Source organism: Corythoichthys intestinalis, chromosome 6 (genome assembly GCF_030265065.1).
Source record: "Corythoichthys intestinalis isolate RoL2023-P3 chromosome 6, ASM3026506v1, whole genome shotgun sequence".
NCBI classification, from domain to species: domain Eukaryota; kingdom Metazoa; phylum Chordata; class Actinopteri; order Syngnathiformes; family Syngnathidae; genus Corythoichthys; species Corythoichthys intestinalis.
Window position 1 is genome coordinate 22,994,572 of NC_080400.1, and position 16,643 is coordinate 23,011,214.

Genomic DNA, 16,643 nt, shown 5'->3' on the forward strand with positions numbered 1-16,643 from the left:
ATCTCAATTTTCTGGGGGAAGAAAAATTTTGAACAGGATGGCAGTAAAAAAATAAAAAATAAAATAAATTTAAACAGCTAAACTCTAATTGGAGGTGAGAGCATGAAGGAGCAGAATTAAAGACGCCACGACTTTAAGAAGATATCATCGCTTACTAACCTTGTTTCGATCCAAAAACTCCATGTAGCATGTATCACTGAGTGTCAAGACACAGCTGTGAATGGCCACAGCTGGATTTTGGGGGGATTTTATGGGTGAAACATGATAATATAACAAGGGTCGCGTGCAGAAATCGCAGACATCGAGGAATGGTCAAGATTTTCTTTTTCAATATATTGACCCTTTTAAACGTTGTTTTTCCAAATTTTCTTTGTATAGATCGATTATTTATCTTCTAACATATCGGAGAAAATGCGACAGTAACAAAAAAACCCAAAACAAAACAAAAAACAAAAAACAAAAAAAAAAAACAAGCGATAATTATGAGGTAGATATCTGTGACTTTTTTGTAGACAAAATGTTTTTCATTGTGACATAATTTGTTTAAAAGTTGAAAATATGCGAGTGAATCATTTTTTAAAGTCTTTTTTTAAAAAACGAAATATTAGACATCAATTAATGATCCTAAGCTAAAAATGAGAGACATTTTAATAATAATTATCATTACCTTCGTTTTATGGGTGGGTTGAAACAAAAGCGGTTGCGCGACGTCGCTAAACGGGGGTTTCCAGGGTAAAACGGACAAATTAAAAATAATTGGGGAGCTTAATGCGCCATGAATCTGCTATGGCAGCATATAGACATATTGTTCTATCAAAACACAACAGTTCTTTTGGCTTAAAACACGGCAGTTTTTTTTTTTTAAGAGTGCAAGAGCAGAAACTGCTTTTTAAGTCTGTTTTCAGCCATATATATTTTAAGAAATTGTTTTAAGCACTTCAAATGTAATTATATGTTTTAAACTTATTACCGTCCCAACTAATTATTTTTAAACATGAATAGGGTAGAAAAATACTTGTCCTTATTAAATGGTTCATTGAGTGAGTCCGCTCAAGCTGCTCACTTACACACACTGAGTTGCCACTGCAACAGCTTAACAAGTTAAACAATGATTGGCTCTTTGAGGATCCGGCTTCCAGGCATCTCTGGCAAGATCAAAACTTAACGTTTGTCATCATTGTTAACTTTAATAAGCAACTCCAGTACACTGCCTGACCAAGAAAAGGAGCAGGAGGAGAGAGTGAGACTACGTGATTATATCGGGACAGCTCATCTGGATGTATTTATTTTTTTAAATTGCAAAAAAAAAGAAATCCGCGATGGACTGAGGGTGCGAAGTAGCAAGGGATCACTGTAATTAAATATGGTCCCCACCCGATCACATGATTGGAAATCGTGCCCAATCACCATATTTTCTGAGATGCAAAATCGTGGGAAAAAGATCGGGTTTTTACAATGTATTTATTTTTTGAAATGAAATTAACCACTTCCGTGTTACTTAAAATTGATTTCATAACCTTTTATTATTTTTTGTTGTACTGCAGATAGTGGAATTTCCAATATTTCATTTTTATATCAGTTTATTTATTTAAAACAATATTGAAAAATAATTTGTTTGCAACCTTATTTTATGTTGCACAACTATTGTGCAGTGCAAAACATGATTTTCCATACCCATTTGTATATATTTTATTATTTTTGCTTTCTTCAATTAAAGCAACTGTGCACTAAACCTTTCATATAGTCTGACAATTGAGATAATACAGTATATACATATATATTTTTTTTTGTAATTGGATGTGCTTTGTTGTCTCCTAAATACATTGCCGAGGTATCGGATCGGGGAAGATCCTCAAAATCAGAACACTCGTACTTGGACCAGAGTGCAAAAATACTGGGTGTTATCAGGACATTATCAATAAAAATTAAAAGACTTCATGGATATTAATATAAAACCGTGTTTATCATTTAAAGAGATAAGGAAGGTTTGTTATTTCTTAAAAAAGTGTCAAACTCCATATAGTCCCTTTAACTTGCGACTGTAACCTCCGGCCTAAAGTGCAACTGCAGCCTGTGTTAAACTTGGCGCGCATGCATGTTCGAGCACGAACATAAAGCAATGAGCGTTTTGCCCATCAAATCAGCACCAGAAATATAAAAACATTTAGTAGCAAGTTAGGTGGATTAAAAAAGTGTTTTTGCCAAGCAGAGACTAGGCGGTGGTGCAGTGGAACAGCGCTAGTGCCGTGGGGAATGCGTGTGAACGTGGACAGGCGCGTGTTCTTCCAGAGTGGTCGACCTGAACCCTGAAGGTAAGAAACCGGCTTTTTGGGGCGGTTTCAGTTAAAATGTCAGGGCTCCGTGTACTCATCAGGGCATTGGTAGAACATGCATTAGTAGAAAAGTATTTTAAATCAACTAAAAATCCCATTTAGTCCCGTTAAAGATTGTGTTGGTTGGTTTTATGTGTTACCTGTAAATAAGCATGGCTAAGACTCTTGTCAACGCTGTAGCGCTTCCTCATCTTAACTTGCAGCAGATTGTTGATCAAGTCAATGGCTAGAAATCACACGGGTCATATTAATAAAACTCTTACAGCAACAACAACAACAGGTAAAAATGCAGCTGTCTACCATCACAAGAAATCTGTTTCCAGGGGTTGGAAGGGTACATGAAGGCAGCATTGTGTATCTGGTCATTGATATCTTCATCCTCGTTAAAAGGGAAGGTCCCGCTGAGGCTGACATACATGATGACGCCCACGGACCACATGTCCAGCGAGCGATTGTAGCCCTGGTTGAGCAGGACCTCTGGGGCGAGGTAAGCCGGCGTACCGACTACTGAACGACGGAACGACTTCTCCCCGATGATTCGGGCAAAGCCGAAATCACACAATTTCACCTGAAAAGAGAAGATAGGTGGAGCCACATTTGTAACCGTAAGACGTACAGTTTAATTAAGACTTAAAAATTCCTCTAATTGTTAAACCCAGTTTATCATTCTTAGTGCACAACAAGTACTACAATGACCTGGTAAAATTAAAAGACAGACAACACCTAGAATTAATGACTTTCATGAGAACGACGGTTGCTCACAATATCTAAGTATGTATAGGTCGTCCCTGGCTTACGACGTGCCCGACCTACGTGATTTCGACTTTACGACGCCGGGGTTTCGTCCGCCATTTTGTCTCCAGTCATTTTTTTAAAGTCACGTAAACAGTACCTTATTGTGCCACGGAATATCTTATTTTTTACTTTATTTCAATAATGACTGTTCTGCTCTTTGCCGAAATGTATTTGATTATGATGTTGACATTTGTTTTGTGATGCATAATTTTAAGCGTAGAGCAGGTAGTATTTCTGGACGCGAGTAAAAGCACATGTATGCACGGAGATGACAGCTTAGCTCCAACGTCTTGGCGAGGACTGTACAATGATGTATAGTACATGTTTTGGGATAGGTATTTTGTAGGGCTGTCAAAATTATCGCGTTAACGCTCGGTAATTAATTATTTAAATTAATCACGTTAAAATATTTAACGCAATTAATGCACATGTCCCGCTCAGACAGTATTCTGCCTTTGGCAAGTTTTACAGCAGGCTTTTTGTGCTGTCTAACAGCGAACTCTTGTGGTCGCTTTGCGACATGGTTTATTTTTTTTCTTGCCAGTTCAATATGGCTGCATGACGTCTCGGGCTGACGCCTACGTTGTAATGTTGTGCTTATATGATCCTTGGACAAGATTTGTCCGTAAGTATGGTTGTTGTAAGGAATGTACATATTATGTTAGTAAGCGAAATGTTCTATTTTTTGTATGAGACGCTTTTTATTTATGTTTAGTGAACCTGTATAGCATGCTAAGCTAACGTTGTTGCTAATGCAATGCTTGTATACTTCTTTTTGTTGTAGTGTTACGACGGTCTAAAGAGGACAATGGTTTGAGGCTATTTTATTAATAAATCAGATGAAAAAGGGAGAAGTCTGATTATTAAGGCGTCGTTCACTAGCTGTCTAGCTTTGGAAAAAGTAGACGCTTCGGAGTGAGGACAGCATAGACAGATTTAAATGACAGTAGAGTGAAATGCCCACTACAGTCCTTATGTACCGTATGTTGAATGTACAGTGGAGAGAACAAGTATTTGATACACTGCCAATGTATCAAATACTTGTTCTCCCCACTGTATATATCCATCTTGTGTCTTATCTTTCCATTCCAACAATTTATTTTACAGAATATATATATAATTTACAGAAAAATATGGCATATTTTATAGATCAGGGGTGGGCAATTAATTCCACAAAGGGCCGCAGTGGGTGCGGGTTTTTGTTCATACCCATCATGAGGACAGCCTTTCACCAATCTGGTTTCTTACAAGTGCAATCAGTTGATTGCAGTCAGGTGCTCCTTGTTTCCACTGAAACCTCATTGGTTATACTGTGTGTACTGAATCAGTTGGAACAAAGACCAGGACCCACTGCGGCCCTCGAGGACCGGTTTGCCCACCCCTGTTATAGATGGTTTGAATTGCGATTAATTAATTTTTAAGCTGTAATTAACTCGATTAAAAATTTTAATCGTTTGACAGCCCTAGTATTTTGAGATTTTGGGAGTATTTGTATTTAGGGTACTTAAAGGGTTAATTCCCACTCACAGGTAAATTCGTTTTACGTCGCCAGCGTAGGAAAGGAACTCATTCGTAACCCGGGGTCTGCCTGCAAATTTCCAAATTCTTAGACGTCTGTGACAACAGCCATTGTACGATGACAGTTATATGCCACATACATACTTGAGCGCAGGTGCATGTGATAATGATTCATAATGAGTATGCTTGACTTCATCAGGAAGGCTGTACAATCTGGTATACTCGCATTTGATTATCTGTAAAATAACACCCGCACTGATAAAATTGTTGCTTGTGATGACGACTTCCTGTAAATACTGTAATCTACTATTTTTTTCCACAATAACACTTCAGAAAAATCAAATTCTGTGTTTCTTCAATTGATGAAACAACATTCTTTAATCTGAGATACACATGATAAAGGTGCTGTCTGTCCCTTTAAGCAATTGAAAAATAATAATAGAGCTGAAACGATCACTCGAATAATTCGAGCAAAAAAATTGATTGAGGAATTTTCTCTGCCTCGAGGAATCATTTAATTTCGCCAGCTCAAAAAATGACATTTTGGCCAAACTACTTTTAATGCAGCACCACGCGCTGACATCACGTACATATAAGAATAAGACAAAGGCGGCGGATATATTGTATTTCAATCATGCATGAATATAGAGGTAATGACAAAGAAGCCGACGAAAGCGAACAGAAAGGCACCGAGAAAAAGCAAAAAATGTCAAAAATGCGGAAGCATTTCAAGCTGGATACCAAGGCGAACGCTATTTCATGTATTCACTATAAGACAGCGCTTGCATACAGCACGTCTTCAATCCTGCAGCTCCATCCACTGAAGACACACGATTTACTCCGAGAGCAGAGGAGTGATACTCAGGACAAGGAAAAATTAAGTTAACGTAGCACTAATAAATAAAATCAAGTAAGGGTGTAACGGTACACAAAAATCTCGGTTCGGTACGTACCTCCGTTTTGAAGTCACGGTTCGGTTCATTTTCGGTAAAGAAAGAAACAAAATGCAAAATATAAATGTGCTAGTTGTTTATTACACACCTTTGTGCTTTCAACAATAGGAACATTAGCCTATACAAAGCTAGAATTCTGCTCAAAAAAGTAGCAGGTATTTAAAGATAATAATCCAACAACAATTTGCCTTTGGCCTTTCAGACCCTGCTTATAGGTCAGCTTTCTTTCTGAAAGAAAGAAGAAAAAAGAAGTCCTTTGCTAAAGAGAGCAATCCCAATGACAAAAATGTTAACATGTACTTTACAAATCAAATGCCTCAATGAATCTTTTTTTTTCTTATGAACGGTTTTCAAAAGCTTTATTGGTGGATTTTCTGAAGTTAAAGCGCCACACAGAAATTAATCAATTTAATTGTGTAAGGAGGATCTGTGTATTATTCTTATTATTTAATTACAGGTGTTTTAGCTCATTTCAATTTATTTTATTTAAATGGGCTATTATTAATTTTATTATGTGTTTATATTTTACAAATGTGATGTAGTATTCATTTATATTGTATATTTTATGTTGTATAACTTTAGTTCCTATGTTAATATTAGTTCCTACTTGTTTTGTTGTGGTAGGAGGGTTTTGTATTGAACACGGGGCCGTGTTGGTTATTATTATAGCTGAGAAGACAGCAGTAAATCAACAAAGAGACGTCAACTGTGCCCCGATCTACCACTCAAGAGATCTGATGGACTCAAAAGTGGGTTACGATTGCATATTAGTTTGAAAATCGACCGGATCCACTGTATTTTCACGCGAGTGACTTCCGGTCTGCCCGATCCTAGCTAGTAGTATTGATGCAGGAGGGCCGCGTCTCGCATCAAATAATAAACTCTGCCGTTCTTTTCTAGTGCGTCGCGTTGAGCCGCTTCTGGGACGCGTCTAACACTGCACTGCACTGCGACTGGTGTGCATTGGCTGATTGACTTTAACGCCCGTGTTTCACAGCGTTCTCGCGGCGGCCACGTTATCGCGCCGTTGACGTTTCTGGGTTATACTGTCCTACCGTGTTGGTCTTCATTGTAGTAGAGAAGATGGAGTAAATATAATCACAAAGAAACTGTAACCCAATCAACTCACAGCCTCGAAAAGTAAGTGTTACGTTACGTCAGAAACTTGTTTGGTACGCCTCCGTTCCGAACCGAGCACCCCGAAACGAAACGGTTCAATACAAATACATGTACCGTTACACCTTTAAAATCAAGTAATCAACGTTACTGTACCTTACTAACGGAACGCGAGCCCTGCCGAGAGCTAGGTTTCTATTAATGCGTGGCTAATGCGTCTTTCATAAGGCTTTATTTAAACTGTAAAAACACAGCGCTGTAGAGTGATGAGGGTGTAAAATAAAAACATAATAAAGCTAACTGTCAATTTTAGCTCAGTAGTCATTGATCGATAAAACACCAAGTAGCACTACTGCCTAATGTGCTCCAATACTGCAGGTATTACCAATGGGTATGGTATACATACATTTTGAACACTGCAAAAACCTCTTATCAGGACTTACAATTCAGAATAACTTAAAACTCAACTAGAACTTAGAATTAGCTTGACACAAATGGAAATTCAATTGAAACATATGGGGAAAAACAGCTTTTAAGTAATGTGTGTAATCAAGCGTAATGACACTTTTAGGTAAAAAATAAGATTTTTTTTTTTTAATAAGGTCTTACGTTTTTTGAGTAAAAGCAGTAAATTTGTTGGGGTTTTATTCTAGTTACATCTGAGATGCAACTGTTGGCTGTTTTCAACAATGTTCATCTAAAAAAAAAAAAAAAGACATTGTCTAAAACTGGTTCAATATTAGGTGAAATGCCTTGTTTTCTAACCTAAAAAAATAAGTTTTATCCAATTACTAGATTAATAGATGGAATTTTCAGTTGAAAACTAAAATATCCGATAACTTCAGCCCTAAATAATAAACGGAAATAAATATAAATAATGAACATTTTTAAATCTTTGATGATGACTGTTGGCCCACCTGTGGAAAAGGATCAGCAGAGGCAAGCAGCACATTTTCAGGTTTGAGATCGCAGTGGACGATGTTCTTAAAGTGCAGGTGTCGCAAGGCTGCGAGGATCTACACAAACAAAAACAGGATGTAGAGGCCGTAGCAACACACTTGCTGGCGTGCCTGACGGCACCACGAAGCATACAGACAAGCACTAGTTCGCATAAATCGTATTTGTTGCCATTTGCATGCACACCTGAGTGATGAGGAATTTGGTGAGCCTCTCAGGCAGTCGGCCCTTCTCGCTGGAGAGGATCATCTCAAGCATGTCGCCATGGAGCTTCTCCATGACAACAAAAACCTTCTCCGGGGTTTCAAACATACACTCCAGGTTGACAATGCCCAAGTGGCGCAAACTCTGAAAAGTGGGATTCCAATTATGTTGTAAGTGACAAAGAAGGCACCAGGAAGGATAAGGCTGAGATTTACTGGCAGGTCTTGGCAAAGAGGACAGATAAATGACTCAAATAAAGTACAAGTTAATGCTTGTTGAACTTCTGGGGAAGAAAGCTCTTGAAAGATCTATAAACAACATTTGAAAGGCCAGCACTATGCTATCCTTTGTCGCCCTCATCTGGCTCTATATAAATTGCAACTTTAATGTCAGAGTACAAACATGTTGTACAACTCGTTAAAACAAATACATGTATTTGTTTGTTTTTTTTGTGACTACAGCAAAGGTCTTGTGCTCATTTAATACAGCTGACAAATTTAAGAATGAAATATGAATCATGACGGGGGTGTGGAAACTATAGTATGTATACAACATACCCATAAACAGTCTTTCATTGTTTTTTTTTTTTTTTTTTTTTTTTTTTTTTTAGAAAAGGTTCAGATGTTTGAGGTGTTAAAGTCCAGCAGATTAATGAATCAAACTCAGGGGGGAAAACGCCATGTTACATAACATTTTAACAAATTCAAAACCATCACGTCAACAACTCGCGTCATATGGTGAGTCTGTCGACCGGTTTCTCAGGTTTGGTCACATGACATTTACAAAAGGAATAAAGATGAATAGTTTTTGTCATTATTTTGTCAAAAAGTGGGTCGTGAAGGATGGCAGTCGGTGTTTACCTGTAAGATGGCCACCTCATTCCTTAGCTGGCTCTCCTGCTTAGTTGGGAAGCGGAGTTTGTCAATAACTTTGACTGCCACATCCCTCCCAGTCTTTCGGTGCTTTCCTGAGGGAGGAAGTAAACATTTAGAACTGTGCCCATTTGTTTTGTTGTGTTATACATTCTATCTCGATTTGCTTTGTGAAAGCATACCTCCATAGACAACTCCAAATTGTCCAGATCCCAGAACTTCATCTGCAAAGATTTGATAGACTGTTCCAATGTCCTGCAAGAAAATACAGCAAACGCAACCGTATATGAGTTATCATAGATACACTAACGTTTCTTGAATAATGAAAGTGTTTGAAAAGACGATAAAAAAAGTCCTACCACATTTTCTTGTATTTGACTGTTAGATACAGAAATGCTGACAGAAGCTTGCCCTAAATGGGAAATAAGTACAGTATGTTACAAAGTAATATCCACAGTAAATACGTTTTTACATATATGGCTCTTACAAGTTTGCTTAGTAATATCCAGCGTAGGTGATTCAAAAGCCCCTTAACATATGCGTTTTTTTTTTTCTATTTCATTTGAAGTATCATTCAGACAGGTGTAAGACTATCAATACTTGAAGGTTACAGAGGTTTTCCTTGTGCAACAGCGTTGGCATTTGTAGCCATCACACAGTAAAATGTACTCTATATATGGAAATTCTGTCCAAACAGGATCTGTTCTTGACATGCCATGCCATGGAAGGTCTACCTTTTAATGAAAATGCAAAACTCCTGTGTCATGTGCTCGAGTAAAGCACTCGGGGTGAACAGGAATCCAATTTAGCAGGCGGTTCAGAACTTCAAACAGCTATAAAGCTTAACCATAAGATTATGATCCTCAACATCCGATCCCCTTAAGTAAATCTTGTTATGGATAGAAACATCTAACTGACACTGATCTGCAGTGGGGCACAGAAAACTTTGTTTTGGACGAAAATACTTGTTAGTCATATTTTAGTCATTTCAAAATGTGTTCGTCTTCGTCTACCTTTCGTTGACGAAAAAACTGACAAATTTATAATTATTTAATAATAATTTCGAATGAACATTGACAGACGAGCACATATTGTAGCGTCTACAAGGACAATGCTAACTTCATGATGAGGATACACACTCCGCTGGATAACCGTGCATTATTTTCAATTAATCATACCTACCTGGATGCCACAAACTATGTAAGAAAAAAAAAAAGTTGTCCGATAGTTTAAGAGAATCCTTGCCAGACTAAAATATCTGCTAATGCTAACATGAACACGAGTGCTACGCTCACGCTACAAGCTGCATTTAGTGTGTGATGATCACTCAGAACAGACCTTTACAGGCTAAAGCAACATTGCATATTCTCTCTTGCCAAGATAAGTTAAACTAATCCTACCATGTGTTTCAAAACAAGTAAGCCTGGAGTGCAGCCTAGCTTGAACCACATCCTACACATAGATGAGGGGTGGGCGCAGGCTCGCGGGGCACGTGTCGCATGAGTGAGACGACCTGAATACTGCTAGGATGCAGGCTGAAATAGTAAACGTACAATATGAAAATGTCATGCACTGTAAACATACGACAGAAACTGTCGCATTTTGTTGTAGTTGTCGTCTCGTTATGTTTTAGTCTCCCAAGATACGTTAAGCTCGTCATCGCCACGTCACTGTCATGAAAAAAATTGTTCGGCGATGAAATATTGTCGCTATTGTTGATGAAAACAACAATGTTCCCAGGGAACAATTTTGCAATGAATCCCAGGTTCTTAGCCATAAACAAGGGAATGATGTTCTTACAACAACTACAAAGTCTACAAAGTCAAATCTGTCTGAATGGTACATGAGAAAAAAATAGAAAAAGCAGGTGTAATATTGAGTGCCTTTTGGGATGAATTGGAAGTAGTTCATTTTTGTCAATAGCAATTACATCGCCTCAATTTGCACTGTTAACACAGTGAAGGTGTGACTCACTATGAGTGGCATTCCCCTCTGCTGTGGGGGCATCCTGGAAGATGACCGGCATGAGGGCCTGACGGATGACGTTCTCCCACACCTTGGCCACCTCACGCCCGATACCGCTATTGGGTGCCACTTGGCTGGGGGATGGAGGTGACTGGGGGGTGGCATGTTGATTAGACAGGGGAGGAAGGGTGTTGGGGTCTTCACCCACAAAGTAGCACATGGTGCCCGTGATGATCTCAAAGCAGTGTGGGTTTGTCCCGGATGGTACCAGAGTGAAATTGCCAGCAGGTCGCACCTCTAGGATTTCTGAGAGAGGGATCTCCTATGAGGAAGTCGAATCCAGGACAAAATCAGGGGGGCTTACTGCAATTACGGCATTTGATAACACGATGGAGGAATCTGGACTTACCTTGTAGTATTTGTTTGAGGTGTTGTTCTGGAAAAGGATGATGCACTTACAGTCCAGACGCCAGTAGTGTCTCTTTCTCTGTTAGGGGAGTGCAGAGGGCGTGTAAGGTAAGGTTGAGAGTTGACTTCCATAGGAATAGAAGCAGAATGGCCAGGTGACAGGAAGACTAAGAGGTAGAGAAAGTGAAAGAAAAAGAAAAGTTAAAAAAAAAAAAAAAAAAAAAAGCACAGAAAGCAGAGAAAGTGTAAATGCAGGAGGAATATGCATAGGGAAAATACAGTAAGTAAAAAGAAGAATGTCAAATCCAGCCCTAAAGTGGATCAAAATACAATTGTGCATAAAAAATATAGTTGATTACAAAAAAAAAAAAAAAAAAAAAAAAAAAAAAAAAAACAATGAGAATTACATTATGCATGTAATGTGGAACCATAACTGGTGGCTTTTGTTTAGAAATGACTGTCTTCCTATGAAAAAAGTATAAATCCATCCATCCATCCATCCATGATTTTTCAAAAGACATACTGTAAATACCATATTTTGCCATGTTCATAATAAAGAAAATCTTGGATACACTCCATTATCTGACCAAGAAAGCAGGCTACAGAACCCTGGCAGAGGTAAAAAGCTCTAAGAAAGGAAAGGAAACAGGGAGAACCACATAAGACATATCATTTTAGCGATGAAGCTACCAATGTGTCCTTATTGCTGTAGTGAACCATCCATCCCTCTTTGATAGCTGTGCTGGATCGACGGGTTGTCTGTCTGACTGACTGGACCACCCTCATGAGTGGAATGTATACACTGGGAAGAAGTACAAAACGCAGGTGTAAGTTAGAATATAAAATGTGTCTGTACAGTGGTACCTCGACATACGATCGCTTCGACACACTATCTTTTCAACATCCGACGTAAAATCTGACTCGCCATTTGTTTCTACATCCGACGACATGCTCGAAATACGACGACAAGACAGCACCGCAGAAGGACGCCTGGTGCATTTTCTTGTGAGAGAAATCAACACCGGTTTCAAAAAGGTTGGTGCAGGTGGTGAAACAAGGAAAAACGTGACGCTTACCATTGAAATGCTGATGCAAATTTAAGAAAAATATGAGCGTGTGAACTGGCTCGACAATACATCTCCATGGTCCTCCCCCGATCATCATTCGCCAGTCTTTATAAGTTAAGGTGATCATTATTTTGGTAACATCACCAAAGAAATCGCTAGTTTAGTTAGGTTTTTATCATTTATTTCAAAACGTATTCAACACAAACGCCTACTCTCCGCCGCAGTTGACTGTGTTCTCAAGAAAACATTGAAAGTGAAAGTATTAAGCTCTGAACCTTACCGCTCAGTCTCTCTGTCACGGCCGTCACGCAGTGCGTTCAGGTACAGCAAAAAATGTCCGCCACATTAGAACCCTATTCGTTACATTATCATTATTATTATTATATTATTATTCAGATTTTTATTTATAATTTATTTGTTTTGCAATGTGTAATTGCCATTTGTAATAGTATCAGCAGAATTTATTAAGGATTATTAAGGATTTAGTGTAGGTTTTTGGGCTGTGGAATGAATTAATGGAATTATAATGTATTCTTATGGAAAAATCTTGTTCGACATATGACCATTTCGACTTACAAACAAGGTTCTGGAACGAATTAACTTCTTATGTAAAGGTACCACTGTATATGCAAACTGTTTTATGTTCTCTTTGAATACCTCTGGTCTGCATTGACTCCATCTTGGTTACTCTCAGGAGAGAAGGAGCCCGGGATGCTGCAAGCCTCGTCTGAATCGTCCATTGGTAACTTGTCTGTGGAGTCATAGTCACTGGTGTAGTCCATAGGCACCTCAGGGTCAGCACTGGGACTTAACATGTCTGGGAACATTTAAATAAATAATGTAAGTCAAACCATTTTTTAACATGTTATGTTATAAAAAGATGTTGCTTTTTACTTGGATGAATACCATTCAGCACATACACATGCAGACTTACCACTGTTACTTCTGTTTTCTGAGAAGATAAAGAGATTAGTGGCAATGAGATAGAGTCCAGTGTGATTATATTTGTTAATAATTTAGGAAAGCAAGCAAACGAGATCGTTTTATGCAACTCAAACAGGCAGGGTTAGATTTGTAGTAATAGCAAATAGACGTTTATACAGCCACATACCTCCAATGGTTTCCCCCAGACAGTCGTTAGGAACTTTGTATGCGCAGCGTTTATGGCAGTTAAACTTGCAGTCTGAAAACAATACATTACACATAATTCAGATTATAATGGAATGTGACCTGTGGGGTGCACTGTACTGTATATATTTACTAGGAGTGTGTAATTCCTCATATCTGGCGATATGATTCGTATCACGATTCACAGGTTACGATTCGATTTTATCCCGATTAATCCCGATACTACACTTGAAGACGATTATTGCGATATTTGTCATCACTTAAAAAAACAAAACAAAAAACCTCATCCAGAACTCAAGTAAAAATGTTTATTTTATGTTTAAACAACATATGGCGTCCATTATAACAGTTTCGCTTTTTCATGCAAACCTACTTAAATGCCGGATTATAAATACTCCGTGTCTCCATTTTTGCAATAAAAGCCAAAATGAGCCTAAATTTCAGACTTATAAAAGGACTAATCTGAGCAAAACGACCGGAAGTACCCCATCTACTGATGCTGGGCTGCTATAGGTGTGTAAACACCCCAGTAATGGCGGCCAACCACTAGACTGCGACGTACACAAACTACCACTACAACTACTCGGATTAGTCCAATGTTGTTGTTACTTCAGGAGATTGCAAGGCAATGCTGCTGCGTGCTGCCAACTACTGGACAGGAGTAGAAGTGTAGGCATTGAATTATTTATTTCTAACAAAAACATATTGGTAAGGACAGATACAGACGGATTTTGGATCGATACGAGAATTGTGTGACAAATTATCGCGATATATCTCAGAATCGATTTCTTTAAACACCCCTAATATTCGTCACCTTTACACTGCAAGCCCTGCCTGAATATCCCTCTGAGGAGCCTCTTGCAGTACTGGCACACTGTCGGACGCGTGTACGAGTGGATGGCAAACGTGTGCGGCACTTTCACTTTGCTCATCAAGATCTTGTCCAGATGTACGGGTCGGCCCGTGTAGAAGCGGCGAGTCTCACTTGGCGTCCGGGGCTATGGTAGAACGGTAGTAAAGAAGGAGTTTTTACAACAACAACAAAAAAAACTAAAGCAACAAGTGCCATATCAAGAGTTAATACCATTTGAGTGTGTGAGCGGACCAGGCCAGAGTCCTCAGTACAAGTAGATGCGGTCCCAACACTGTAAACAGACTCGCTGGTGGACAGCTGCAGGGACTGGCTGCTTCCAACAGAGGTGGTGGACAATCGCCTCTTCCTTGCTCTACAATTGTTTGGGATGCTAAACGCGCAGCGCTTGTGATAGTTCAGTCCACACCCTGCAGGAGGTACCAATAAACCATGAAAAGCAGAGCATGACATCGCCTAAGTGGTGGATGTGAGGATGATATTCTGTGATTCTCCTTGATGGGGGGAAAAAAAAGGGCTCCTACCATCACATTTGAGACCTTGTCTGACCAGTCCAAACAACATCTCTCCACAGTAATCACAAAAGGCCGGGGCCCGATAGGAGTGTACGTTTAGAGCATGGGGCCGAATCTGGAAGTCTTCAGATGTGGCTGCCGCTGCAAAAAAAAAAAAAAAAAAAAATCAATAAATCAATTTAATCATCAAGTCTTAATAATTGATGTTTCATTTTTACACTATTTACCAGAGAGGACCACCTCCACCAGATCCCCCTCCTGAATGTCAGAGGCAGTTTTAACCAGTTGCAGGATGTTGCTTGTTGATGTGTCATGCTTAAACAGCAATATCTTATCATAGATACCATAGAAACCACACTCCGGGAACTGGAACATACAAAAAGAGAACATGGCATGTCAGTTACAGTAAGTAGGGTGTGCAGAAGACAAAAAAGGACACAGCCATACACAGTCGCATTACATTAATATTTAAGTATGAATTAGTGAATGAATAAAACAAGATTACAAAATTATTAACATTTTTTTAAAACAGATTTTCTATAACAGGTGTGTCAAACTCATTCTGGTTCACGGGCCACATTTACGGCAATGAGATCTCATGTTGGCTGGACTAATTTAGTTTTTTTCCAAATAAGTTAACTCAATGGCTGCCATTATTGGCGCTAGATGTCCAATCCATTTTGATTAGAAGAGGGATAATGAACATTCCCAGTCGCCCACCTCGCCTAGTGTCATCAAAGGAACTTGAAAGATGAGCATTCAAAGCCAGTCCTTCAAGTTTAAGTGAATTGGATGTCTATCGTTGTCAATGGCAAGCAATGGGTTAATTTTGTAGACAAACTGTAGACACGTAATTGAGCCAAGTGTAGTAGTGCAGGCACTCAATCACACTAATCATAAATCTACAGTTTTACGGTTTGACTAGAAGAGGGATAATGAACATTCCCAGTCGCCCACCTCGCCTAGTGTCATCAAAGGAACTTGAAAGATGAGCATTCAAAGCCAGTCCTTCAAGTTTAAGTGAATTGGATGTCTATCGTTGTCAATGGCAAGCAATGGGTTAATTTTGTAGACAAACTGTAGACACGTAATTGAGCCAAGTGTAGTAGTGCAGGCACTCAATCACACTAATCATAAATCTACAGTTTTACGGTGTTGATGTCAAAATAAAAGCATTTTGTATGTAGAATATGAATGACCTACAGCGTGCCTATCAAGCACAACAACCCCGTGAGTTGTATTTGACCCCCTGCTGTGCCGCTTCCAGCCTACAGGCCGTACAGTTGACGCCGCTGTTTTATAAAACTAGTAACATTGCCAACAATATCACATCCAAAATTTTGGTTGTACGGCAAGAACAAGAATGTTGTTTTTCCTGTAAGAGTCAAGGCGCACTATATGTTCAAACGTTAGCAACGCACAGGAAGCACAACCCTGGTCTAGGCTTTGAATGATATGCATACCTGTCCCTCACTTATCCCCCAACACAAATATACACACACATGCACACACTTCATCCTTTAAAGATATCTTGTTTACTGAAGCATGCACACACATTGGCTGTCTTAGTTTGCAAACGTGCGCTCCAAAATCCCACATCTGATATACAGGCCTGGCTAGTACTAGTGCCAAGCTACACAGAGAGGGCACCACACCCCAACAGTGGCTACTGTTCCTCACCACACACACACTCTGCAACTAAATACGCAAACAAACAACACACAATACCTTTTGGATACAGGAGGTCCAAAAATCAGAAACAAGTGACGTTTTAGGAGAAGGCAGATAATACATCGTGTGACACTGTTGATTGCATACAGACATTATTGCATGTAACATTTCCATGTGGTGATGTATATTTGCAATATTCCAATAATTACTAGAATGTGACAAAGTAGATTACAGACTTTTGGCAATTAAGGTTGTCTGAGAGTAAGCGGC

General features: G+C 39.0%; 1 protein-coding gene across 2 annotated transcripts in view; it reads right to left on the bottom strand.

Annotated features, from left to right (window-relative positions):
• prkd2 (protein kinase D2) overlaps window positions 1–16,643 on the bottom strand; it is a 65,743-nt gene that overhangs the window by 5,219 nt on the left and 43,881 nt on the right. Inside the window, exons 2-18 of one of the 2 annotated variants that reach the window (XM_057838562.1) lie at window positions 14,930–15,068; window positions 14,712–14,843; window positions 14,401–14,597; window positions 14,131–14,314; window positions 13,300–13,371; window positions 13,123–13,140; window positions 12,846–13,005; window positions 11,812–11,923; window positions 11,123–11,200; window positions 10,723–11,035; window positions 9,108–9,160; window positions 8,931–9,003; window positions 8,737–8,843; window positions 7,859–8,020; window positions 7,633–7,731; window positions 2,634–2,901; window positions 2,474–2,559 (exon numbers count right to left, since the gene is read on the bottom strand). In XM_057838562.1, coding sequence (XP_057694545.1) covers window positions 2,474–2,559; window positions 2,634–2,901; window positions 7,633–7,731; window positions 7,859–8,020; window positions 8,737–8,843; window positions 8,931–9,003; window positions 9,108–9,160; window positions 10,723–11,035; window positions 11,123–11,200; window positions 11,812–11,923; window positions 12,846–13,005; window positions 13,123–13,140; window positions 13,300–13,371; window positions 14,131–14,314; window positions 14,401–14,597; window positions 14,712–14,843; window positions 14,930–15,068 — 2,253 coding nt within the window. The remainder of the gene's footprint in view (window positions 1–2,473; window positions 2,560–2,633; window positions 2,902–7,632; window positions 7,732–7,858; window positions 8,021–8,736; window positions 8,844–8,930; window positions 9,004–9,107; window positions 9,161–10,722; window positions 11,036–11,122; window positions 11,201–11,811; window positions 11,924–12,845; window positions 13,006–13,122; window positions 13,141–13,299; window positions 13,372–14,130; window positions 14,315–14,400; window positions 14,598–14,711; window positions 14,844–14,929; window positions 15,069–16,643) is intronic. The other variant, XM_057838563.1, reaches the window with a different exon arrangement.